This window comes from Dipodomys spectabilis, unplaced genomic scaffold, assembly GCF_019054845.1.
Source record: "Dipodomys spectabilis isolate Male_0828 unplaced genomic scaffold, ASM1905484v1 ptg000266l, whole genome shotgun sequence".
Lineage (NCBI taxonomy): Eukaryota > Metazoa > Chordata > Mammalia > Rodentia > Heteromyidae > Dipodomys > Dipodomys spectabilis.
In genome coordinates, this window is record NW_024870943.1 from 2,121,904 (window position 1) to 2,149,090 (window position 27,187).

At 49.1% G+C, this 27,187-nt stretch overlaps 3 protein-coding genes across 3 annotated transcripts in view; all 3 read right to left on the reverse strand.

Moving 5' to 3' along the window:
• On the reverse strand, nucleotides 1-2,875 carry LOC122125561. The gene is made up of 4 exons (XM_042700083.1): nucleotides 2,252-2,875; nucleotides 1,173-1,431; nucleotides 691-833; nucleotides 1-200 (listed from the first exon to the last, which is right to left on the reverse strand). The coding sequence occupies exons 1-4, from the start codon at nucleotides 2,667-2,669 to the stop codon at nucleotides 1-3; spliced, it is 1,020 nt and encodes a 339-aa protein (XP_042556017.1). The 5' UTR covers nucleotides 2,670-2,875.
• LOC122125562 (sialic acid-binding Ig-like lectin 16) lies at nucleotides 74-11,687 on the reverse strand. Its single transcript, XM_042700084.1, has 10 exons — nucleotides 11,601-11,687; nucleotides 11,140-11,523; nucleotides 10,765-10,872; nucleotides 10,497-10,598; nucleotides 10,029-10,316; nucleotides 9,844-9,891; nucleotides 9,503-9,760; nucleotides 9,165-9,258; nucleotides 8,954-9,062; nucleotides 74-261 (listed from the first exon to the last, which is right to left on the reverse strand). The coding sequence occupies exons 1-9, from the start codon at nucleotides 11,653-11,655 to the stop codon at nucleotides 8,987-8,989; spliced, it is 1,413 nt and encodes a 470-aa protein (XP_042556018.1). The 5' UTR covers nucleotides 11,656-11,687; the 3' UTR covers nucleotides 74-261; nucleotides 8,954-8,986.
• The window catches only part of LOC122125563 (sialic acid-binding Ig-like lectin 10), a 26,409-nt gene continuing 6,000 nt past the window's right edge, over nucleotides 6,779-27,187 (reverse strand). The window contains exon 12 of the mRNA XM_042700085.1: nucleotides 6,779-6,885. The gene's annotated coding sequence lies outside the window, so the exon portion shown is untranslated. The remainder of the gene's footprint in view (nucleotides 6,886-27,187) is intronic.

The following is a 27,187-nucleotide window of genomic DNA, read 5'->3' on the forward strand; positions in this document are numbered from 1 at the left end:
CTACAGCTTAGGGGACCTTCTGTGGAAATGGATTTCTATGTAATTCTCCTCAGGGTCCCTAGGCCTCGGGGTCTCCAGAGGCCGGGGGAAGTTGAGAGCAGCATAATGGAGTTCTTCCGCACAAATCTCGGGGTCTGGGCCTTGTGGGGGTGATGTGGGCTTGGGGCAGCTGAGGATGGCCTTATGGTTCTTCCTTGGTTCTGGGGAGCCAGTGCCTGGAGAAGCAGTCCTGGGAGGGCTGCTTGGCTTGGCCTTCAGATTCTGCATCCAAGGAAACAATAACCACCCTTCCTTCATTCATTCATTTATTCATTCACCTAACAGAGTTAGGCACTGAGCTGGGGCCTTGGTACAACTTAGGACTGAGGCCACAGCTGGGAGGAAAACCCAGTTTCTCATTGAGTCTGCCTTCCATCCCCACCTCCAGGACCCAGTCCTTCCATTTCCTCTTCGTTCTTCCTCCCCAGTCAGCCATAGACCAGGACTCTGGTGATCAGGGATTCTGGCTGTCTGTGCCCTTCAGAGGCCCATAGTCAGCAGATATCCATTGTCCCTGGACTCTGGTGTCCCCCCCCTCCACTCACAGTGCACAGAGAGGCTCAGGGAGATGTGCAAGGCACCCAGTAGGTTCTGCGTCCGGCAGGTGAATTCTCCTTCATGTTCTGCCTTGACCACGGGCAGCTCCAGTACCCCAGGCTCTGTAGGCCAGGGCGTCTGGGAACCCCGGGCCCAGCTCAGCGTGGCTGGTGGGTGGCTGTGGGTGACACAGACCAGGCGCAGGCTTTGTCCATGCAGGACATGGAGGGATGAGCCGTTCCTGCAGATTTCCAGCTCTAGGGGAGGGAGAGAGAGAGAGATGTGGGGCGCCATCCCCACCAATAAAGGACACGCAAGGCCTAGCTTCCTGTGTCCTTGTCCCCTGTCACCTTTGCTATTTCCTTGAGAAGCAGTCACTGTCAGCACCTCCAGAGGGTCTGCAATGGAGACACAATGTCCAGGGCTCCCTCTGCCTGCGCCTCACACACATACCGTGGCCCTGGGCTTGCTGGGCCCTGGAAGCTGTGAGGTCCTGCCCCTCCCCTGCCCCCTCTCCTGTCCTGTCCCGTACCCCTTCCCCATCCCCACCCCACACAGTGTTCTGCCCTTCCCCTACCCCCCTTGAGTGCACTCACACTGCGCAGAGAGGTCCAGGCCATGGTGCTGGGAGCCAAGCCTGTTTTCTGCGTGGCAGGTGTAGCACCCCGCATCTCTGTCCTTCATCCCAGGCAGGTCCAGCCCCAGAGTTCCAGGGTGTGTGACATTTCCCCTTGAGAGCACTCGGTTCCCCAGGACCCAGGTCAGCAATGGGGGGAGACCAGCCAGCTGCAATCCACAGCAGCCGCAGGAGCTGTCCTTTGTGGACACCACCCATGTCATGTTTCCTTGGGGACTCTAGGGAGAGACAGTTGAGTGGGAGACAGAGACAGAGACAGCAGAGACACACAGACAGAATCCCAGAGAAAAACAGAGACAAGCAGGGAGAAGAGAGACACACAGACGATGGGCAGACAGAGAGTGAGGGTTGTAGAAGGAGTTGGTCCCCTCCACCCACCCTGATCTTTCCACTTCCACTGGTCCTGGCCAGCCCCACCCTTTGGCCTCACACCTTGGGTGTTGTCATGGAAAATGGGGATCATCAGGTCTCTGGGGGCACCTGCAAAGAAGGGTGTGCGCTCTCTTCAGGAAGGAAGTACTATCCCCAGAACCAGAGCCCCCTCCCCGTTCTGGGAAGATAGGGCCTCATCATTCCACCTCAGCTGGACCCCTAGACAGGCTTCTTCCACCTCCCCCCCACACACACTAGGATGCCTCATCTGGCCAGACCTGAAGCTGGGACTCACAGGCCACCCTCAGCGGGATGGTTTTCTGCACAGTGACACCAGCTCTGAAGTCTGCTTGGCAGATGAGCTGGGTGCCGTGGTCACTCAGGTGTGGTGTTAGGCTGATTGCTGGCAAGAAGGAGAGCTGGGGTCTGCTTCTGGTGGGGGAAAAGACAGACCAGGACCAGGAGATGGCAGGGACCAGACAGTGCTCAGAGACTCCATGAACCACACAGAAGACAGTCACCACCCTCTCGGGCTGCAAGGCCTCGGGAATGAAGATGTTTGGCTGAGTCATGTCTTGGGGTGGGGGAGGAGGGAAGAGAGTAGACCATGCTTGGGAGACCCTGCCTCCATCCCCAGCCTGGGAGCCTGGCCCCCGCACACCCTACCTGTCACTTCCAGCCAGAACTTGTCCACCAGGAAGTTATATTTCAGCTTTTCTCCCTTCTGCAGCTGGAAGAAGTATTGCCTCTGGTCCTCTCTCTGGGCATCTCTGATGAGTAGGGTGCAGTTGTTCCTGTGGGGGTCTACCAGCAGCTGGAATCGACCCTGAGTCCAGGCTTGCATGGGTTGAGCTGGGTTGGTAGAAACCACGGATTCCCTGGTGGCTGTGTCAGTTCCTTCTGTGAACCAGTGGCCATGAGCTGGGGAGGAATCTGGACCTGCCTCCTGGCTGGGGTAGGAGAAGGAGCAGAGCACGAGGATGCACAGCCCTTCCTGCACCTTTACCCGGCTCTGCATCTGCACCTTGTAGTCCTGTTTCTGAGCCTGGGACCCTGTGGGGAGATAGATGGGCTCAGTCCACATCCCAGCCCTGTTCCAACCCAGCTGCCCACAGCTCTTGGCCACATGCCGCCCAAGGACAGCAGCAGCAAGGAGAGGCACAGCTGTGTGTTCAGACGCTGCATCCTGAGCTGCTCTGAGGCAACAAGAACAGGGGCAGGAGGGAAGTGCAGGAGACTGAGTTGTGGCCACACGTGTGATGTGCACTACTGCTGGGGAGGCTGAGGTGGGCAGGACCTCTCCCACCGGCCAAGCTCCTGGGGGCTGGGGCATCTTCTGGGTCTTTGTACTTGGGGAGCTGGGCTTCCCCAGACAACTCTGGGGCAAGGAGGGGAGGCAGCAGGTGTGTGTTTGGCTTTGGAGCCTGGCTGGGGATGGGGGAGGGGAGGAAGGGACTCTCCCCTGGGCCCTGGGTCACTGGGGAAGCCAAAATGCAAGCCAATGTCAGAGCCTTTCTTTTTTTTTTTTTTTTTTTTCTTTTTTTTTGTCCGTCATGGGGCTTGAACTCTGGGCCTGGGTGCTGTCCCTCAGCTCTTCAGCTCAAGGCGAGCGCTCTACCACTTGAGCTACAGCGCCACTTCCGGTTTTCTGGTGGTTTATTGGAGATAGGAGTCTCACGGTCTCTCCTGCCCGGGCTGGCTTTGAACCGTGATCCTCAGATCTCAGCCTCCTGAGTAGCTAGGATTACAGGCGTGAGCCACCAGCGCCCGGCTTCAGAGCCTTTCTTGTGTGGGGTCTGGGGTACAGAGGAAACACTTCTGGTGGGAAGCGGTGTCCCTGCTTAGATGGACGTTTAGACTAAATGTATACGAGTAATCTGTGTTTTTTCTTGGTATAAGAATAGCTTCATGGCTGGGAAGGTGGCTCAGAGGTAGAGTGCTTGCCTTGCATGCATGAGGACCTGGGTTCAATTCCTCAGCACCACATAAGCAGAAAAAGCCAGATGTGGTACAGTGGCTCAAGAGGTGGAATGCTAGCCTTGAGCTAAAGAGCTGAGGGACAGCTCCAAGGCCCAGAGTTCAGGCCCCACAACTGACAAAAAAATAAATATAAAATGAAATAAAAGAAAAAAGGAAGAAAAGCTCCAACACTGGAGAACTTAGGCTGAGAAAAAAAATTGTTATCTAAAATTCAGCCTTAACTAGATATGTTCCTCTTTTTTCTTTTCTTCTTCCTCTTCCTTCTCCTTCTTCTCTTCCTCCTCCTTCCTCTTTGTCTTTTCTTTTTCTTTTTGATCACTGTGTGTGGTTTGAACTTGGCCTCGGTGCTGTTCCTGAGGTCTTTAGCTGAAGGTAAGCCCTCTACCACTAGAACTACAGCTCCACCTCTGGTTTTCTGTTGGTTAATTGGAGATAAGAGTCTTTTCTACTGGCAATGGCTTGAACCACTATCCTCAGATCTCAGCCTCTTGAGTAGCTAGGATGACAATCGTGAGCCACCGGAGCCCAGCTTATTTTTCTGTATTTTGTTCTGATCCTACAGTTTGGACTCAGGGCCTGGATACCACCCTTGATACTTTTTCTCTCAAATCTGAGGATTGACCACCAGTCCCATTTCTGGCTAATTGGAGATTAGAATCTAATGAACTTTCCTGCATTGGCTGGCTTTGAACTGCAATGCTCAAATCTCAGCCTCCAAAAATAGCTGGGATTACAGGCATGAGCCTTTGGTGCTTGGCTTGTAATTCTGTTTTTCTATGGGTAGTGGATTCTGGTGGTCAACTGTAGTCTGTACAGCTAATTCGTTTGTGTGTGTGTGTGTGCCTGTGTGTGTGTGTGTGTGTGTGTGTGTGTGTGTGTGTGTGTGGGTCTGTGTGCACGTGCACTTGTACTGGGATTTAACTCAGACCTCACACTCTCCCTTTTGCTCAAGACTGGTGCTGTATCACTTGAACCACAGATCCATTTCCAGCTTTTTGCTGGATGATTGCAGAAAAGAGCCTCATGGGCTTTTTCTGCCTGGGGTTGTTTTTGAACTGTGTCCTTCAGCCTCCTGGGTAGCTGGGATGACAGGCGTGAGCCACCAGCACCAGGTTTGCTCATTCCTGTGTTAATGTTCCATATCCAGAGGCTGTGGCACACAGAGCTAGGAAGGGAAGCAAGCCAGGCGCGACCCTGGCCATGACATCAATGTCCAGCAGGTGTCACCATAAGGGCCTGTGGGTGACAGGTGACAGGAGCCAGGCCAAGCAGTCAAGAGGACAGGGCTGACACTCTCCTCTGCTTCCACCTCTCTCTCTGGAGTTGTCCAATCTAAGGTGAAGCCCGCAATGGCCTGAGGCAGCCGCAGGGGGTGATTCAGGGAACAGCTGTGACAAACTGAGAAAACCTCCTGTCAGTCATCATGAAGCTCATGGGAGTTTTGGATCTTGGTTAGGTCTGATTTTCTGAGCCAAAGATCCATCTTTGCCAATGTCAGACATTCATAGCTAATGTGTGGGAAAGAGTCTACAGTTCATAAAGTGCTTTTGTCTATACAATCTTTCCTTCCTTCCTTCTTTCGTTCCTTCCTTCCTTCCTTCCTTCTTTCTATCCTTTCTTTTTCCCCCCTCTTTACTTTTTACTTGGTCTGATGCTGGTGCTAGGACTTGGCCTGGGTGCTATCTCTGAGCCCCTTTTGCTGGAGGCCAGCACTCGGCCACTGGAGCCACAGCTCTACTTTCTGCTTCTTCTGTGATTAATTGGAGATAAGATTCTCATGGACTTTCCTGACCAGGCTGCCTTTCAACCTCAGATCTCAGCCACCTGAGGATTTAGGATTACAGGTCTAGGTGACCAGCTCGTTCTTCCTTCTCTTTCTCTTTCTCTTTCCTTCTCTCTCTTCACCTCCTCTTCCTCCCCCTCCTCCATCTCCCTTCTTCTCCTTCTCTTTCTCCCCCCACACTTTCTCTCTCTCTGCCTCGAGCTTTCAGCACACTCTAATCCTTCTGCTTTTAGTCTGTTTTCCAAAGAGGGTCTCATGCTTTACCCTGGGCTAGGCTGGAACTGTGATTCTCCCATCCCCGCCTTCCCAGTAGGCAGAATTACAGATGTGCTCCATATGGCCTCCTTCATTTTTGTTCTCTGCACTGCTTGTGATTTAGGAGATCCCCCTGCAGAAGACATTGTGAAGTATTGTGTGTTTGAAGTGGATGCCCAGGGTGGCTTGCTGTCCCTCCACTTCCTCCATATTCCTCCCATATTCCTGGGGTCCTCCCTCTTCCATCTTCCCTATGCGCTACCCTCAGCCCCTCCCCCCATCTGGTACTCAGGGCCTAGCCTGCCTCTTTGTTCTCAAGGCTAGCACACTACCACTTGGGCTACAGCTCCACTTGTAGCTTTTTCTGAGTGGTTAATTGGAGATCAGAGTCTCATTGCCTTGTCTGCCTGAGCCAGCTTGGAAATGTGATCCTCAGATTTTATCTGCTGGGTAGCTAGGATTACAGGTGTGAGCCACCAGCACCAGGCTGTGGGTCTCTCTTATGCTCCTCTGTGACCTTTCTTGTTTTTGTTTTTATGTTTCACTTTTAGTTTTTGTGTGTGTTGTAGAATTGAAGGCAGCACGTGTGCATGCTGGACAAGCGCTCTACCATGAACCACGTCTCCACAGAGAGAAACAACAAAGGGCACAGGACAAAATACACAGCACTCCTGAGTTTCAGTACTAAGATCCTGGCTCAGTTCTGGAAGGGGTTGAAGGCTGCTTGCTGGAGGGTTATGTTGTGGTTGTCATTGTAGTATTGAGGCTTGATCTCAGGGCCTGGTGCTATCTCAGAGGTTTTTCCTTCAAGGCTGGTGCTCTAACACTTGAGCCACAGTTTACTTCCACCCTCTTGGTGGTTAATGGGACATAAGAGTCTCAGGAACTTTCCTGCCAGGTTGGCTTGGATACCTGATCCTCCGATCTCAGTGTCCTGATAAGCTAGGATTAAAAGCATGAACAACAGGCACCCAGTTCATCCTAAAGTATTTGTAAACATTACTAAAGAGACTTTGCAGTGGGTGCTCTGAGCCTCTTTACTGCCTCTTCCTGGCTTCTGGTCCAGATCTATAGCCTAGGGGACCCTCTGTGGAAATGGATTTCTGAGTAATTCTCCTGTGGGTTCCTGGGCCGGGGGTCTCCAGATGCCGGGAGAAGTTGAGAGCAGTATAATGGAGTTCTTCTGGGCAGCTTTCGGGGTCTGGGCCTTGTGTGGGTGATGTTGGCTTGGGGCAGCTGAGGGTGGCCTTCTGGTTCTTCCTTGGTTCTGGGGAGCCAGTGCCTGGAGAAGCAGTCCTGGGAGGGCTGCTTGTCTTGTCTTTAGGTTCTGCATCCAAGGAAACAACATCCACCCTTCATTCATTTGTTCATTTATTCATTTACCTAACAGAGTTGGGCCCTGAGCAGCTGCCTGGTACAACTTAGGACTGAGGCCATAGCTGGAAAACCAGTCCCTCACTGAGTCTGCCTTCCATCCCCACCACCAGGAACAAGGGGTACAGGAAGTCCAGGGGTGTGACCAACAGAGCTGGCTGGGATAAGAGAGTCTTGATGGCGGGCATGGCCACCATGGGCCTTGCATTTCTAGGCAGGTGCTCTTCCAGTTTGGCCACACCCAGTCCTTTTTGCTTTCATTGATGTTCCAGTAAAGTCTGGTCTTTATGCTCAGGGAAGGCTGAAGCATCATTGTCCCAATCTCATCCTGCCAAGGAGCCAGGATGATAGTTGTGAACCCTTGTGTCTAGCTTGGTTTTGTGATTTTCATACTGAGATATATGTCCACCTTGGCAGTCAGCGGCACAACCTGCTTCCCGTCTCACCCCTTCCAGCCTCTTTCCCTGACCTCATAACTGAGAACAGTAGAAAATCAAAGCAGTCATTGCAGCCTCCTAGACTCCTACTCCTTAATGAAGAGGCACACATTAGAAAGGACAAAATAATGGCATTTACTGTAAGGTCTTCTCCTGGATGGCTAGCAGACTCCACCCTCCTCGCAGCAAAGTCTCCACCCAGTACCTGGGTTACCTAGGCAACCTGGAAGAGGTAACATCTGCATCCACTGAGGTCACATCTGAATTTGATGTGGCCACACCTTTCTCTGCCCATACCCAAGATAAGGTCTAGCGCAGGCCCAAATGCTCTCTCTCTCTGCTCTTTCTAGCTCTCAGCTTTTTCCTTCTCTTCTCTTTCCCAGCTCCCTTCTCTTTTCTAGCTCTTTCTCTTCTCTTTCCTAACTCTCTCTTTCCCACCTCTTTCCCAGATGCTCTCTTTTCTAGCTCTTTTCTATCTATTTTCTCTCTTTCCCAGCTCTCCCAGCTCTCTTTCCCAGGCCTTTCCCCACAGGGTGGAGGACCAAGATGGCCTGGTGCCAGCCGGAACGATGAATAAACCTACTCATTACCTGAATACCATGTGCATGCTGCTGTTCTTACTCGGTTACCTCTTTTTAAAAAGCTAACATTTACAAGGAAATGGTTAGAACTAGAAGAAATCATAATGAGTGAGGTAAGCCAAGAGCAAAGAGACAAATGGCACATGGTCTCCCTGATAAGTGGAGGTTAAATCCAAAACATAAGATAATAGAACAAAATTAACAAGAATTGAGAAACAAAGGAACTCCATTCTTCTGGTCTAATCACTACTAAATAACCCCATGCTGCTGATCACATATATGGTATATATTTGCACACGGGAGGGAACCTAGGAGGAAGATACAGAACTAGAGAGAATCAGGGAAAAAGCATACAACAGTGGGACCCATCAGCTTCACTGGACATTGATCAAAAGGAACTAAGCAACTCAATGGCTGCGATGGGAGGGAGGGAATGAATGGGAAAGAGGGAACAGCTGACACTATACAAAAGGAAAGGAATGTACACATCATCTGATGTGGAAGAAATAACTCTATTGTCAAGGCTCATAGAATTCATAAACTTTATAGACAACGATAGTCAATTTGTCCCATGAAAGTTAGAGTGTGTTTGTGACTTTAACTAAGCATCACTATCCCACAATACTGTGAAATTATGTATTCAATTAATCACAATAAAGTATTTGCAAAAAAAATCGAGAGGCACATGCTCTGGAAGCATGGCACTAGTCCCTTGGGAGTCAGAGATAACCCCACACAAAGTTTCTAGAGAAGAGTTGAGCAGAGAAGCACCCAGTTATAATCCCTGCATTCAGAAGGCTGAGGGGCAGGAGGATGGCCAGTTTGAAGCCATCCTAGACGACATAGCAAAAACCTGTGCCAGACAAACAAACATCCTGATGTCTCCCAAGAAAACTAGGAGATGGGGCTTGATTTAGACTCCAGAGTGAATCAGCAGCCTGGTGGGCCGCACACTCACCGGGGCCCAGCCTTAGGGTTGACCATGCTGTGATCAAGAACAGTGCTGCACGGGGAAACTTGCTTGCTGGATGTCTCTGTCAGAGGTCGATTTCCTTAACTTCTTCATGCTGTGGAAATATCACCACCTGGATGCACTGCTGCCCTTGCCATTTCCCAGGCTTCAGACCCTATGACCTCTGACTCCTACCCCCTAACCCCTCCCAACTCACATGACCACAACAATGAGGCAGAGGGAAAGGACAGCCTTGGCACTGATGCTCAGGCCGGCAGCCATGAAAAGCGCTGTGGAGAAGCAGCTCTCACCTGCACGGGACAAGCAGGTGAGGTTAGCTGGTGGGCATTGGGGGAGCCGGGGGTAGAGGGGTAGGGAAAGTCTTGCTGAGCCTCATTCTGATCCAGGCCTTCCATTTCTCCCTTCTTCTTCCTCCCCAGTCAGCCACAGACCAGGACTCTGTTGATCAGGATTCTGGCTGTCTGTTCCCTCAAGAGGGGAGTGGTCAGCAGGTGTCCCTTGTCCCTGGGCCCTGGCGTCCCTTCCTCCACTCACAGTGCACAGAGAGACTCAGGGAGATGTGCAGGGTGCCCAGTGGGATCTGGGCCCGGCAGGTGAATTCTCCTTCATGTTCTGCCTTGACCACGGGCAGCTCCAGCACCCCAGGCTCCCTGGGCCAAGGGGGGCTCAGTGTCTGGGAACCCCAGGCCCAGCTCAGCATGGCCGGCGGGTGGCAGTGGGTGACACAGACCAGGCGCAGGCTTTGTCCCTGCAGGACACGGAGGGATGAGCCGTTCCTGCAGATTTCCAGCTCTAGGGGAGCAAGAGAGAGATGTGGCGTGCCGTCCCCACCAGTAAAGGACGCGAGAGGCCCAGCTTCCTGTGTCCCCTGTCACCTGTGCTGTTTCCTTGAGAAGCGGTCACTGTCAGCACCTCCGGAGGCTCTGCAATGGTTACACAATGGCCAGGCTCCCTCTGCCTGCGCCTTATACACAAACCGAGGCCCTGGGATTGCTGGGCCCTGGAAGCTGTGGCGCCCTGCCCCTCTCCTGGCTTCTCCCCTCTTCTTCCCCTCCCCTGCCCCTCTCCTGTCCCCCTGGGGTCCACTCACACTGCACAGAGAGGTCCAGGGCGGGGTGCTGGGAGTCTAGCCTGTTCTCCGCGTGGCAGGTGTAGAGCCCCGCATCCCTGACCTTCACCCCAGGCAGGTCTAGCCCCAGGGTTCCAGGGTGCGTGGCATTTGACCTCAAGAGGACTTGGTTCCCCAGGACCCAGGTCACCATGAGGGGAGGCCGGCCATCTGAAGTGCAGAGGAGACGCAGAAACTGGCCTTTGCCGATGTCCATGCACATCGTGTTTCCTTGGGACTCTAGGGAGAGACAGGAGAGGGCGAGAGAGAGACAGAGACATCAGAGAGGTAGACAAACACAGACAGATGCACAGAGAGAAACAGAGTTAGGCAGTGAGCTAGAGGAAGAGAAATACCCACAGACCCCAAAAGAGAGGCAGAGAGTGAGGGCTGTAGAAGGAGTTGGTCCCCTCTACCTACCCTGGGCTTTCCACTTCTCCAGGGCCAAGCCAGCCCTGCCACTGGACCTCGCACCTTGAGCATTGTCACGGAAAATGGTGATCACCAGGTCTCTGGGGGCGCCTGCAAGAAAGGTGTGGGCTCTCTTCAGGAAGGATGTGCTGTCTCCACAACTAGAGCCCCTTCTCACAGGGCCTTGTGGTTCCTGCCTTTCCTGGGACCCCCAGATATGTTTCTCCACACTCACACCAGGACGCTTTATCTGGCCAGAACTAAAGCCGGGACTCACAGGCCACACTCAGCCGGACAGTGTTCTCCACAGTGTTGCCAGCTGTGAAGTCCACTCGGCAGGTTAGCTGGGTGCCGTGTTCCCTCGGGCGTGGTGTGAGGCTGATTGCTGACAGGAAGGAGGTCTGGGGTCTGCTCTCAGTGGTGGAGAGGGCAGGCCCTGACCAGGAGATGGAAGGGGCCACACATTGCTGAGAGATACAGGGAACCATGCAGATGATGGTCACTGCTAACCCAGGCTCTAGGGTCTCGGGAATGAAGATGTGCGGCTGAGTTAGGGCTGGGGGAGAGAAAGACCAGATGCTCATGATCAGGCCGTGGTCCGGAGACCCTGCCTCCATCCCCAGCCTGGGAGCCCAGGCCCCACACACCCCACCTGTCACTTCCAGCCAGAACTGGTCCATTTGGAAATTATATTTCAGCTTCTCTCCCTTCTCTACCCGGAAGAAGTAATTTTTCTCATCCTCTTTCCGGGCATCTCTGATGAACAGGGTACAGTCATTCTTGTGGGGGTCTCCCAGCTGGAATCGACCCTGAGTCCATCCTTGCATTGGTCGAGCTGGGTTGGTGGTAGCCACGGGTTCCCCAGTGGCTGTGTTGGTTCCTTGTGTGAACCAGTAGCCATGAGCTGGAGAGAAATCTGGACCTGCCTCCTGGCTGGGGTAGGAGAAGGAACAGGGCACGAGGACCCAGAGCCCTTCCTGCACTTTCACCTGGCTCTGCACCTGCACCTTGTAGCCCCGTTCCTGAACCTGGGACCCTGTGGGGAGATAGACGGACTCAGTTCGCATCCCAGCCCTGTTCCAGCCCAGCTGCCCACGGCTCTTGGCCATATACCGCCCAAGGACAGCAGCAGCAAGGAGAGGCACAGCTGTGTGCTCAGACGCTGCATCCTGAGCTGCTCTGAGTCGATAAGAGCAGGGACAGGAGGGAAGTGCAGGAGGCTGAGTTGTGGCGACACACGTGATGCGCACTTCTGCCAGGGAGGCCAAGGCTGGCAGGGGCCTCGCCCAGGAGCCCATCTCCTGGGGGCTGGGACGTCTGCTGGGCCTTTGAATGTGGGGATCTGGGCCTCCTCAGACTCCTCTGGGGCAAGGAGGAGAGACGCCAGGCCTGTGTCTAGCTTTGGGGCCTGGCTGGGTCTGAGGGAAGGATGGGGACTCTCCCCTGGGCCCTGGGCAAGGGACTCTGGGGTGCAGAGGGAACTCCTCTGTGTGTGTGCTTAAATGGACTTTCAGACTTAAAAAACTGCTCCATCTTCCTTTTTTTTTCTTGGTATAACAAAAACTGGAACAGGAAGGGCTGGGAAGGTGGCTCAGTGGCAGAGTGCTTGCCTAGCATGCATGAAGCCCTGAGTTCGACGCCTCAGCACCACAAACACTAAAAAAGCCAGAAGGGGCACTGTGGCTCAAGTGGTAGAGTTCTAGCCTTAAGCAAAAGAAGCTCAGGGACAGTGTCCAGGCCCTGAGTTCAAACCCCAGGACTGGCAAAAACAAAACAAAACAAAAAACAAAAACCCCTCCAACATTGATTGGAGAACTTAGGCTGAGAAAAGTTTTTTTTTGCTATTAAAATTCAAACTTGACAGATCTTCCTCTTTTTTCTTTTCTTCCTCCTTTTCCTGCTTCTTCTTCTCCTTCTTCTTCTTCTTCCTCTCCTGTTTTATTCTTCTTCATTTGGTGATCCTTCTACAGTTTGGACTCAGGGCCTGGACACCACCCTTAAGCTTTTCCATGGAAAGCGAATATTCCTCCACTTGAACCACACACCCGCTTCTGGCAAATTGGAGATTAGCATCCAATGAAATTTCCTGCATAGGTTGGCTTTGAATTGCGATCCTCACATCTCAGCCTCCAGATAGTTGCGATTAGAAGGTGTGAGACCCAGATGCCCAGCTCTTTTATTATTATTTCTTTCTCCTGTACATCAACAACCGTATGCCTTTCTCTGGCCCTGTCTTTATACTCTCCCCCTATTCCTGTCCCCGTAAGCTTTAGTTCCCCAGACGATTCTTATCTTTGTCCTCATTGCTTCTTCCTAATTGGGCAGGACATGGTATCATAGTACCATTCACTACCCCACCGTCCACAAAGATGGCTTAGAGAGATCATGAGGACAATGGGCAGGGTGTGCAGAGGCTGGGATAAAGGCTCCACCCCAGTCCCTGTCTCTCCTGACCCTTTCTGGAAGGACTGTTAGTCCTGGGCACCCCACCTCCCAGGAAACCCAGAGGCAGACCCTGCAAGGCCAGCTGCTTTGATTAATGAAGAGTCTCAGAACTGGCAGGAACTTACCGCACACTGGAAAAGGCCTTGGGACCTGCACACCCACACACCAATTGAGTAGCTACAGAGCGTATACAGATTCTTTTTTCTGTCCTTGTCATTATTCCCTAAACAATAAACCACAGCGATGAGTTACACAGAGTTTGTGTCAGGTATCAGTCATGAGAACCCAGACAGCAGAGTCACAAGTTCAAAGCCAGTCTGCCCCCTGGATGCAGGGTGTGGGCTATAACTTGAATTCCCCCACTGCAGGGGACGGCTGGCTGCTTCAGCCATGTGGACACCAGGGGGCACTTGGAGTCCAGGTTTCTGCAATAGGCTTGGTCCCATGCAAAATGAGAGATTGCTGGGTGGAATGTGGGGTCCTCCCTGAGCCTGCAGCTTGGGGAGAAGGCTCTGTAGGTAAATGCTAGCAATGTCACATCAACGCTTGAGATTTGCACTAGTATGTGTCACAGGGTGGGGGTGAGGGTGTCCTAGGGTGCCATCCTAGTTTGAGGGTTCATCATTCTCATACATCTAACTTTGTGCCAGTAAGTCATGCAATAAACATGGGTTTATTCATCTTTGTGTAAGCTATGTGGAAAGAGTCTGACTCCTTTTGTGTTCATGCAGATAAACTTTCTGTATGTTTGTTCTGGTCCTGGGGCTTGAACTCAGGATATAGACACTGTCCCTGAGTTTTTATTCACAAGGTTGTAGCTCTACTACTTGAACCACAGCTCTGCATCCAAATTTTGGTGGTTAATTGGAGAGAAGAGCCTCATGGACTTTCCTGCCCAGGCTGGCTTCAAACCATGGTCTTCAGATCTCAGCCTCCCGAGTAGCTGGAATTATAGGAGAGAGCCAACGAGCTCCCAGCTAACTGCCTCTTTTGGAGGAAACAGGAAGGGACTTCCACAGGGTTGGACTGTTTTACATGAAGGGAGCAGGGTCCAGTGCCTGGATAGCCATGCAAACACTTATTAGTTGTTTTTTGTTCCATGACAATTATCCAACCAAGTGGCCTGCAGTACTGCAGTTTTGGTTGAGTTTTGCATTTCCTCAATGTTGAATGTCTTCTGTGCTCCAGGTTCTTATGGGTATTTGAGGGGTGATCACTGATGTGACTGTGGTGCTGTGGGCCATATCCGTGGTCCATGACGCTGGCCTTAAATCGGGTGACCATTGAGAGCCACCTGGGGAGCAGACTCACACACGCTTCCAGCAGGGTGCAGGCTGGGCCTGGGGATGGGCAGGAAGAGGACAGGTGGGGGAACAGAGGTAAGAGGCTATGGAAGGAAAGTCCAAGAGGCAGAGGCTTCCTGTGTACAACGTGGCATTCATCCCATCTCTGTCTACAGAAGAACTTCAGGTGGTTCAGCTGTGGTGGTGGCAGGTGCTGGCTGAGTTTAGAAACGGAAGCCAGTGTGGGTGAGGGGGCGGGGTGGAGGAGGGAGGCATGGAGGAAGGTCTGTGACAAGGGAAGATACCAAGGGCAGGATGGAGGTAGGATTGGGAAAGGGGAAAAGACAGAATGAATAGAGCCAGGTGCTGGTGGGCTGTAATCCTAGCTACCCAAGATGCTGAGATCTGAGGATCATGGTTCAAAGTTACCTGGGGCAGGAAAGTTCCTGAAACTTCTTCATCCCTGGTGTGGGATAGCATCATGTCTTACACCTTACACCTGCCCTCACTTGCACAGATACAACTCTCTGATGTGATGCACCTGCTACATGGCTTTTATGAAGGACACTTACAGTTCCTGACACAGAGCCCCAATAACCCAATTAAAATATGGGTCCTATACCCAATGGGATCTTACGACATCTTCAACATGGAGTGGAGCACTGGCAAATCCTGAAAGCAGAAGCTTAGAAAGCCACATTCTGGCCACGTGTCGCTCACAGAACACCAGAGCAGAAGACCTGCAAGCTACTGGTGGTGATCCGGAGAGCGCAGAGACAAACCCCAGTGCCCAGAACCTGCACGGAGACCCCTCTGCCACCCCTCGGCTGGAGGCCGGTGAGCAGCCCAAGCCCGAGGAGTGGCCCTTACCCAACACAAACACATACAGCACCAACAGAGGCAGAGACAGAGGAGAAACAGGCAGAGCCAACACTGCCCAGCCCAACCCACAAGCATCTCAACTGAACTCCGATTACAGCGGCAACCAGCGACCTACATCACACAGAAACAACAAGTAGCTCCAGGGTGAGTACCTCGCAGGGGACAGTGTATCTCTCAAGGGAGACCAGAGCTGGTGGGAACCCCTAGAACTTGACCCAGACCCTACCCCAACAACTGGACTACAGGACCAACTAGAACTGGGAATTGTTCGAGAGATCCACTGGCCTGTGGAGCACATCCAGCCAGCCAGGCTAGAACAAGAGCACCCCTGGAAGGGAGCTTAAACACCCAAGCCAGGAACAGTGCCCATGGGTCACAGCAACCAACAGTGAAAGAAACTTGAACTGTGTACTACAGGCTGCATAACAAAAGCAGGATACACAGCAGCACAGGTCCAACTGCTGTGCCCCAGGCCGGGGAACAGGAGATAGGACCAGTCTTGGGGATCAGGTGCCTGAGCAACACAACCAACTCCTCCCAATTGAAGTCAGAAGGTGAGCATATGCCTCAGCAGAGGTGGGGAAAACAGGGAACTTTACCCCCGAGAATAATGCTCATGACAGCAAAAAGACATGGGTGTCCAGGGCAAGAGAACCAGAAGCCCAAACCCCACCAGAACCTGACACATATATCCCAGGCCAGGAATTAGACAACACAGGCCACCAGCACCTGATAATAGTCAGGAGCTCAGGCTGGTAAGGAGGCTCAGCGGTAGAGTGCTTGCCCTGTGTGCATGAGGCCCTGGATCTGATTTCAAGGCACCACATAAGCAGAAAGGGCCAGAAGTGGTACTGTGGCTCAAATGGTAGGGAGCTACCCTTGAGCTGAAGAGCTGAGGGGCAGTGCCCAGGACCAGAGTTCAGACCCCACAACTGGCCAAAAAAAGAAAAAAGAAAACAACCCCCCCAAAACACAAAAACAAAAAACAAAACAAAACAAACAAACAAACATCGGGAGCCCATAACAGACTCCAGCAACTGGGAGAGTATATCCAGCATACCTAATCTCGCCAAGAGCAACTGTAGGATTAAACAGGAGCAGTCTAGGCCACTCAGCCGTTCTAAAGGCAGGAACCCAATTAAAATGTGTGTCATCCACCCAATTGGATCTTACGATGGCTTCCAAATGGTGTGGAGCACTGGCAAATCCTGAAAGCAACAGCTTAAAAAGCCACATTCTTGACACGTGTTGCTCACAGAACGCCAGAGCAGAAAAGGCTTTTGATAAGATACAACATTCATTCATGTTAAGAGCTCTGGAGAAAATAGAATAGAAGGAACATTTCTTAAAACAATAAAAGCCATATCCGACAGAGCAATAGCCAATATTATACTTAATGGGGGAAAACTATAAGCAATTCTTCTAAAATCAGGAACTAGGCGAGGATGCCCACGGTCTCCACTCCTCTTCAATATAGTCCTGGAACCCTTAGCCAGGCAATAAGGCAAGAAAAAGACATTAAAGAGATTTGCATAGGGAAAGAAGAAGTTAAGCAATGCCTTTTTGCGGATGACATTATACTATACTGTCACGAAGCCAAAAACTCCATCCCAAACTCTTAGAAATTATAAATCACATTCTCTCTGCTCTTTTTTCTAGCTCTTGTCTATCTCTTTTCTCAGCTCCTTCTCTTTTTCCCAACTCTCTCCTTCCCAGCTCTCTTTCCCAGCACTTTCCCAGGCCATTCCCAGCCACGTGGAGTGCCAACCTTGCCTGGTCCCAGCAGGTCTACTGATCTACTGAATAAACCTACCCTTTAACTGGATACCATGTGCGTGGTGCAGTTCTTAACTCTACCTCTCTTTTTAAAAACCTAATATAAAAGGTGCCGTGACTTGGATAAAGGGCTTAAAGTCAGGATACCTGGGATTCCTCTCTGTTTTTTTCCTCTTTTTTTTTCTGTTTGTTTTTCCCTTTTTGTTCTGAGGAATACCCACAGTTCTGCCTTGGGGGACAGGGCATCTGTGGCAGCATCAGGGCAGGGGGTGGGTTTGGGAGGTGGCCTTGGTCTGGATTTCATCATGGTGATGGTTGGACACCATTGCAAATGTAGGAAAAACCAAATCACTGTATATGTTAAAGTAGCTAATTATGAATTAATGTACATGAATTGATTTCCAATATAAAAAAGATACAGACGTACATTGAAAACGACCCAGGGATTGCAAATTTGACCCGAGACTGTCCAAGGTCAAAGGTGTCATTCAGTGCTTGTGATCTGTTGATCCAGGGCCAAACGAATTGCCAAAAGTGAAACAAAACAGAACCAACCACAAATATTTTGCCCCCAAGAAGCACATGATAGATTCCCCACAATATAAAGAAGGAATAACCTAGCCATACATATATATATATGATGTATATATATATATATATATATATACGTATATATGTATTATACATACATATATATAATACATATGTAAGTATATATGCATATATAGGTAGGATATATATATATACATATATGTTTGTGTGTGGACATATATATATATATATATATATATATATATATATATATATAAAAAACTCTGGGCTTGGGTGCTGTCCCTCAGTTCCTCAGCTCAAGCAAAACACTCTACCACTTGAACCACAGCACTACTTCCAGTTTTCTGGTGGTTCATTGGAGATAAGATCCTCAGAGACTTTTCTGGCCAGGCTGGCTTTGAACCACGATCCTTAGATCTCAGCCTCCTCAGTACCTAGGATTAGAGGCATGATCCACCGGCACCCAGCTCTAGCTATATTGAAGTTACTCTCATCAATACACACACGCGCGCACACACACACACGTGCAAACATGTACACACACACAGTTAGACACAAGACTGCTCACTGCCCATTTCCATTGATACAATGGAACCAGAGCCATGAAGGTCCATTGGCCAGGGACATCCACAGACCCAGGTGGACACCTGGGCAGGGGGTACCATGGTCCTGGAGCCCAAGGTCAGGCTGTGACCTCCCACATGCTGGGAGGATGAGCCAAGGCCCAGCACAGCCTGGGAGGCCACTGGCCCCTTCTCTGAAGGGGACTGCACATCATGGGACAGAACCCTCTGCTCACCCCAGTGTTTGTATTTCACTGGAGACTTGCATGGCGCCCCACATCTCTCTCTGTAGGGTCACATGGGTGATGCACACTGCTGTTGGGGAGGCCGAGGCTGGCAAGGGCCTCTCCCAGGAGAACATCTCCTGGGGGCTGGGGCATCTGCTGGGACTTTGAATGTGGGGAGCTGGGCCTCCACAGACAACTCTGGGGCAAGGAGGGATGGTGGCAGGCCTGTGTCTGGCTTTGGGGCCTGGCTGGTGTGAGAGAGGAGAGGAAGGTGCTCTCCCCTGGGCTCTTGGTCACTAAGGAAGCAGAAGTTAATGTCAATGTAGGGGGCATTCTTGGTGGGGCCTTTAAGTGGAGAGGGAACATTCCTGGTGGTAAGGGGTGGAGGTGCTTAAATGGACTTTTAGAGTAAATGTATATGAGTAATCTTTCTGTTTTTTTCTTGGTATACGAATAGCACCAGGGCTGGGAAGGTGGCTCAATGGTAGTGTGGCTGCCTTGCATGCATGAAGCCCTGGGTTCAACTCCTCAACACCACATAAGCAAAACAAAAGCCAGACTTGGCGCTGTGGCTCAAGTGCTAGAGAGCTAGCTGTCAAACAAACAAACAAACAAACAAAAAGAATAGCTCTAATATTGGAGAAGTTATACTGATATATATATATATATATATATATATATTTCTAATATTCAACCTTAACTAGATTTCTTCTTCTTCTTTTTTTTTTTTTGGGGGGGGGGGGGTCCGGTCGTGGGGCCTGAACTTTGGGCCTGGGTGCTGTTCCTCAGCTGTTCAGCTCAAGGCTAGTGTTCTATCACTTGAGCCACAGTGCCAATTCTGGCTTTTATTCTTTTTGCTTATGTGGTGCTGGGGAATTGAACCCAGGGCCTCAGGCATGCAAGGCAAGCAATCTACCATTAAGCCACCTTCCCAGTCCCAGATATCTTCTTCTTTTTTCTTTTCTTCTTCCCCTTCCTCCTCCTGCTCCTTCTCTTACTATTCCTCCTCCTCTTTCTCTTTTCTTCTTGTTTTTTTTGTCAGTTGTGTCACTTGAACTCTGGGCCTGGGTGCTGTTCCTGAGGTCTTAGGCTCGATGTGAGTGTTCTACCACTAAGCCACAGCTCCGCCTCTGTTTTTCTGTTGGTTAATTGGAGATAAATGTTTTCCTGCCTGGGCTGGCTTTGAACGGGGATCCTCAGATCTCAGTGTCCTGAGTAGGTAGGATGACAGGTATGAGCCACAGGTGCCAGCTTATTCTTCTGTATTTTGCTCTGGTGTTACAGTTTGGACACCAGCTTTGCTGCTTTTTCATTGAAATCTGCGGATTGACCCCCAGCCTGAATTCCAGCTAATTGAAGATTAGATTCTAATGAACTTTCCTGCCTTGGCTGGCTTTGAACTGCAATGCTCAGATCTTAGCCTCCTAAGTAGCTAGAATTACAAGTGTGGTTCACTGATACCTGGCTTGTATTTATGCTTTCCTATGTATACAGGATTCTGGTGGCCAACCGTAGTCTGTGCAGCTAATTCATTTGTGTGTGTGTGTGTGTGTGTGTGTGTGTGTGTGTGTGTGCGTGTGTGAATTTATGAGTGTGTGCCTGTACTGGGATTTGAACTCAGATCCTGACACACTCCCTTTAGCTCAAGGCTGGTGCTCTACCACTTGAGCCACAGCTCTACTTCCAGCCTTTTGGTATTTAAGGGGAAATAAGAATCTCAGGAACTTTCCTGCCCAGGCTGGCTTGGAACCCTGATTATCCCATCTCAGCCTCCTGAGTAGCAAGGATTATAAACATGAGCCACAAGTGCCCAGCTCATCCTAAAGGATTTGTAAATGTTACTAAAGAGACTTTGCAGTGGGTGCTCTGAACTTCTTTATTGCCGCCTCCTGGCTCCGTTGCTGAGGTCCAGATCTACAGCCTCTGTGGAAATGGATTTCTGCGTAATTCTCCTCAGGGTCCCTGAGCTTCGGAGTCTCCAGAGGCTGGGAGAATTTGAGTGCAGCATAATGGAGTTCTTCCGGGCAGGTCTCCGGGTCTGGGCCTTTTGTGGGTGATGTGGGCTCGGGGCAGCTGAGGGCGGCCTTCTGGTTCTTCCTTGGTTCTGGGGAACCAGCGCCTGGAGAAGCGGTTGGCCTTCTTTTTCTGCATCCAAGAAAACAATAACCTCCCTTCATTCATTCAGTCATTCACTCATTCACCTACCAGAGTTGGGCATTGAGCAGATGCCTAGTACAACTTAGGCACTGAGGCCACAACTGGGAGAAAAACCCAGTCCCTCACTGAGTCCGCTTTCCATCCCCACCCCAAGGAACACAGGGTACAGGGGAACTGGGTTTGTGGCCAACAGAGCTGGCTAGGGTGGGCTTGGCTTGGGGTGGGCATGGCCACTGTGGGCCTTTCATTTCCTAGGCAAGAACTCTACCAGTTTGGCCTCGCCCCCAGTCCCTTTTTGCTTTCATTACATGATTATCTCCACTGAGGAAGAAAAGGCTTTTGATAAGATATAACATTCATTCATGTTAAAAGCTCTGGAGAAAATAGAATAGAAGGAACATTTCTTAAAACAATAAAAGCCATATATGACAGACCAATAGCCAATATTATACTTAATGGGGAAAAACTACAAGCAATTCTCCTAAAATCAGGAAGTAGGCAAGGATATCCACTGTCTCCACTCCTCTTCAATATAGTCCTGGAACCCTTAGCCAGGCAACAAGGCAAGAAAAAGTCATTAAAGAGATTTGCATAGGGAAAGAAGAAGTTAAGTGATGCCTTTTTGCAGATGACATGATACTATACTGTCACGATGCCAAAAACTCCATCCCCAAACTCTTAGAAATTATAAATCTCTGATCTTTTTTCTAGCTCTTTTCTAGCTTTTCTCTCAGCTCTTTCCTTCTCTTTTTCCCAGCTCTCTCTTTCCCAGCTCTCTTTCCCAGCTCTCTCTTTCCCAGCTCACTTTCCCAGCTCTTTCCCAGGCCTTTCCCAGCCACGTGGAGTGCCAACCTTGCCTGGTCCCAGCAGTTCTACTGATCTACTGAATAAACCTACCCCTTACCTGAATACCACATGGGTGGTGCAGTTCTTAACTCTACCCCTCTTTTGAAAAACCTAACATAAATGGTGCCGTGACTCGGATAAAGTGCTTAAAGTCAGGATAGCTGGGGTTCTTCTCTGGCTTTTTCCTCTTTTTTCTTTTTCTGTTTGTTTTTCCCTTTTTGCTCTGAGGAATACCCACAGTTCTGACGGCCATTTGTGAACTCATCTGTCTGCTGCAGACACAGCTCATCGATACCATCGCTGGCCTTCACATCCATGTCCACACCACTTCTCTACTGTGGTGAGTGAAACTACTCTCTACGGTTCTCTGTTGCTCAGTCTCTGTCCAGATGTGGCGCCACACCAGAGGGTTCCTACCGCCATTAGCTGAAAGGCCGTTCACCTCTGAAGCCGAGGACGCTTGGCTTTGGGGACTTGGCCATTTCTCTCTAGAGGGCTCTGGGGGAAGTTGGGATGCCGCTTCTGCCTGGTCAGCTCTGCTTCATTCACTGGACTGACTCTCCTACTCATTTAATGGGGAGCTGCAAATCACCCCCGAGCCATGAAACCCCTTTGAAATGCCTCCTGCGCTCCCTGGAAAGCCAGAGCGCCTAATTTTTATGCCATTCTCAGATGTAAACAGTTTTTTTTTTTTGGCTCCGGTCGTGGGGCCTGAACTCTGGGCCTGGGCGCTGTCCCTCAGCTCTTCAGCTCAAGGCTAGCGCTCTACCACTTGAGCCACAGCACCACTTCCGGCTTTTTTCTTTTTGCTTATGTGGTGCTGAGGAATCGAACCCAGGGCCTCAGGCATGCAAGGCAAGCACTCTACCACTGAGCCACCTTCCCAGCCTTGTAGACTGTTTTTGCAACTGCAATGGTAAATGGCCGGAAGTCTGTTTACTTTGAGGTTCTCGTTGCTCTCTCTCTCTGCGAGTCATGTCCAACTTTCCATATCTCTCCCTTTCTCTTTTCTACATTTTGGCTTAAGCCCTGAAGAGTGCGACACAGGCTGGGTCCCGGGGACACCCCCTCTAGGTTCCCTCTCAAAGGCTAGCCAATGTAGGCTTGATCTATTTGTTCAGGTTTTCTTTGCATTTTTTCAGAAATTTGCCATCTTGAATTTGCCATATTGGCCATATGGTAGGTTACGGGTTTGGCCCTACCTGGCCCTTAACCTTCCACCAAGCTTACTACTCCACCCAGCTATTCTAAGGTGCCTTGCTAACAAGTTGCTCTTTTCACAGGCCCTGGTAACTGAGGCCCAACCATGGGATGTGCTTTGTTAGCAAAGATGTCTAAACATTGTTGTCAAAATTTTAGGTTTTGAGTTTTGCCTTTTGTGTTTTGTGTTGTGTATTCTGCTGACTACATGGTTCTAAAATACTGGGCATATCTGTGCTAAAATTCTCATCACATCTAATGAGTTTTGTCATTTCAGAATATTTGTTGGCAATTCTTGATAATGACCAGGTAAGCTCTACTTCTTCTATTTGATCTCCTTGTTGCTTTAATTGGAAATAATAAAGGGCTTTTGTGGCTAAGATTTCAGTTCAAAGCAAGCCCAGGCTGAAAAATGCCTAAGACTACATCTCCCAACTAACCTGTAGAGAGCCAGGCTGGAAGCATGGCTCAAGACTCTTCTCTCTAGCCAGCCAAACACTGGAAGTGCTATTGTAACTCAACATGGTAGAGCACTAGCCTTGAGCAGAAGTGCCCAGGGAAAATGCCCAGGTCTTGAGTTCAATCCTCCTTGAATACCAACTGGGACAAGCCATCCCAGCAACAAGCACCTAGACTCAGCCAGCCTGGGGAACAAGGGACAATGGAGAGGAGTAAGAGGAGATGATGTCACATCAGCTACTTTGTGCCTGCCCTTTCAAAATTAACCAGAGCCGGGAGGTCAGTAGAAGGAAGAAGCCTGCCCATCCAATGTCTATACCTGTCTACCTATTAACTGAACAGGAATTTATATTCTTGCCTTTGTCACCTGACTTCTCTATCTAGTCACCAGATGTCAGAAGTAGCTAGGGACATTTCTACCATATTTTCAGCCCCAAGTCCTTCCTCTTGCAATTTATTTGCTCTCTAGTATTTTTTTTCCCAGCTCCTCAATGCCCATGAGATTCTCCAGACTTCATCTAAGGACTCTCACGACCAAGGGACAGCAGTTGCTCACTGCCTTCTCTGGGAGGGGAAAAAATTCCAGCCATTTACACCTATTTTCGACGCCCCTTGTCATCAGCAGGAAGTAGCCAGAGAGAATCCCTGCCCTATTTCATGATTATTAAAACACTGGAATGTAAGGTTGGCTCCTGGATGGCTAGCAGAATCCACCCTCCTTGCAGCAAAGTCTCCACCCACTACCTGCATTACCTAGGCAACTAGGACACCTGGAGGAGGTCACATCTGCCTGATGTCACATCTGAATTTGATGTGGCCACACCTTTCTCCACCCATACCCTAGATAAGGCCTAGCCCAGACCCAGATGCCCTCTCTCTGATTTTTTCTAGCTCTTTTCTCATCTCTTTCCTTCTCTTTTTCCCAGCTCTCTCTGTTTTTTCCAGCTCTCTTTTCCAGCTCTTCCAAGGCCTTTCCCAGCAATGTGGAGTGCCAAACTTGCCTGGTCCCAGCAGGTCTACTGAATAAACCTACCCTTTATCTGAAAAATAAAAAAAAAAGAAATTATAAATCACTTCGGCAAAGTAGCAGGGTACAAAATCAACTAACAAAAATCAGTCGCCTTCCTGTGCACTGACAATGTACAAGCAGAGAGGGAAATAAAGAAAGCAACCACATTTACAATACCATCCCCCAAATAAAATATTTAGGAATTAACCTAACCAAAGAGGTAAAAGAACTATTTAATGCAAACTATAAAAACTTACAGAAAGAAATTACAAAAGATACGAGGAAATGGAAAGACCTTCCATGCTCTTGGATAGGGAGACAATATAGTGAAAGTGGCAATACTGCCAAAATTAATATGCAAATTCAATGCAATTCCTATTAAAATCCCAATGACATACAAATCTGAAATACACAAAACAGTCCAAATATTCATATGGAACTACAAAAGACCTAGATTAGCCAAAAAAAATACTAGGCAAAAAAGACAACATGGGAGGGATCTCAATGATGGACTTCAAACTCTACTATGGAGCCATAATAACAAAGACAGCTTAGTACAGGCACAAAAACAGACCCAAAGACCAATGGAATACAATAAAGATTCAGAAATAAAACCACACTCCTACAGTCAGCTGATATTTGACAAAGAAGCCAAAGACATACAATGGAAAAAACACAGCCTTTTCAACTACTGGTGCTAAGAAAACTGGGAGGCCACATACAGAAAACTAAAAGTGGACCCCAGCCTATCACCATGCACCAACATCAACTCAAAATGGATTAAAGACCTTAACATCAAACCTGAATCTCTGAAATTACTGCAGGACAGACTAGGAGAGACACTTGAACTTATAGGCACAGGCAAGAACTTCCTGAACAGAGTCCCAGGGTCACAAAAAATGGGAGAGACTTGACAAATGGGGCTACCTTAAAATAAAAAGTTTCTGCACAGCTAAAGTCATAGCAACCAAGCAAGAATGACAACCAACTAACTGGGAAAAAGTATTTACCAGCAATATATCAGAGAAGGGGTTAATATCTAGTATATACAGGGACCTCAAGAAACTAATCCCTCCCAAACCTAACAAACCAATTACTAAATGGGAAAGGAACTAAAGAGAGACTCCTCAGAAGAAGAGATAAAAATGGCAAAGAAACACATGAGGAAATGTTCACCATCCCTGGTTGTGAAGGAAATGCAAATAAAGACAACCCTGAGATACCACCTTACCCCAGTCAGATTGGCCCACATCCTCCAGTCAGCCAACGACAAATGCTGGAGGGTATGTGGAGAGAGAAGAATCCTATTCTCTGCTGGTGGGATTGTACACTTATACAACAACTTTGGAAAGCAATCTGGAGGGTCCTCAGAAAGCTAAATATTGACCTCCCTTATGACCCAGTCATACCACTTCTAAGCATCTATCCTGAACAACGGACACATGGGCCTCCATGTTTATTGCAGCACTGTTCACAATAGCCAGGATATGGAAACAACCCAGATGCCCACCACAGATGAATGGATCCAGAAATTGTGGTATCTATACACAATGGTATATTATGCAGCCATTAGAAAGGACAAAATAATGACATTTGCAGGGAAATGGATGGAGCTAGAAGAAATCATGTTGAGGAAGGTAAGCCAAGAGCAAAGAGACAAATGGCACATGGCCTCCCTGATAAATGGATTTTAAATCCAAAACCTAAGATGATATGACAAAATTAGCAAGGCTTAAGATACAAAGGACTTCAACTCATCTGGTCAAATCATTACCAAATAACCCCATGCTGCTGATCAAATATATGCTATATTTGTGCACACCAGAGGGAAACCAGGAAGAAGACACAGAACTAGAGGGAATCAGGGAAAAACATACAACAGCGGGACCCATCAGCTGCACGGCACATTGATCAAAATGAACTAAGCATCTCAATGGCAGTAATGGGAGGGAGGGAACAAGTGGGAACGAGGGAACAGCTGATGCTGTGCAAAACAAAAGAAATGTACATAACACCCCTTGTGGAAGAAATAACTGTATTGATAAGCTCATAGAACACATAAATGTTATAGACCACGGTAGACAATTTGCCCCATGAAAGTTAGAATATGTTTGTGACTTTCACTAAGCATCCCGCAATACTGTGAAATTTGGGGAATTATGTAATAACTTAATCACAATAAAGAATTTGAAGGAAAAATAAAGCTACATATTTGCCTGGTGCGAGTATAATCCTAGCTACTCAGGAGATTGAGATCTGAGGATCGTGGTTCAAAGCCAACCCAGGCAGGAAAGCCCATGAGACTCTAATCTCCAATAAAACCACTCAGAAAACCAGAAGTAGTACTATGGTTCAAGTGGTAGAGTGCTCCCCTTGAGCTGAAGAACTGAGGGACAGGGCCCAGGCCCAGAGTTCAAGCCCCACAACCAACAACAACAACAAAAAAGCCACATTCTGGAGGGTTCCATGTGTGTGCCAAGTACTGAATGGGCAAACCCACAGAGAAGAAAGGAAAACATGAGGGGAGCAGAGTCTCCGTGACTGCCTTGGGGGACAGGGCATCTGTGGCAGCATCAGGGCAGGGGGTGGGTTTGGGAGGTGGCCTTGGTCTGGATTTCATCGTGGTGATGGTTGCACACTATTACAAATGTAGGAAAAACCAAATCACTGCATATGTTAAAGTAGGTAGTTAAGAATTAATGTTACATGAATTGATTTCCAATATAAAAAATATGCAGATGTACATTGAAAATGACCCAGGGATTGCAAATTTGACCTGAGACTGTCCAAGGTCAAAGGTGTCATTCAGTGCTTGTGATCTGTTGATCCAGGGCCAAACGAATTACCAAAAGTGAAACAAAACAGAACCAACGACAAATATTGTGCCCCCAAGAACCACGTGATAGATTCCCCACAATATAAAGAAGGAATAACATAGATGTATATATATATGACGTATATACATATATATAATATAGATACATATATATATATAATACATATATATGTATATATAGGTAGGTTTTATATATATACATATATGTTTGTGTGTGTACATATACATATATACAAAACTCTGGGCCTGGGTGCTGTCCCTTAGTTCCTCAGCTGAAGCAGAACACTCTACCACTTGAGCCACAGCACCACTTCCAGTTTTCTGGTGGTTCATTGGAGATAAGATCCTCAGAGACTTTTCTGCCCAGGCTGGCTTTGAACCACGATCCTCAGATCTCAGCCTCTTGAGTAGCTAGGATTAGAGGCATGAGCCACCGGAGCCAGGATCTAGTTATATTGAAGAGTT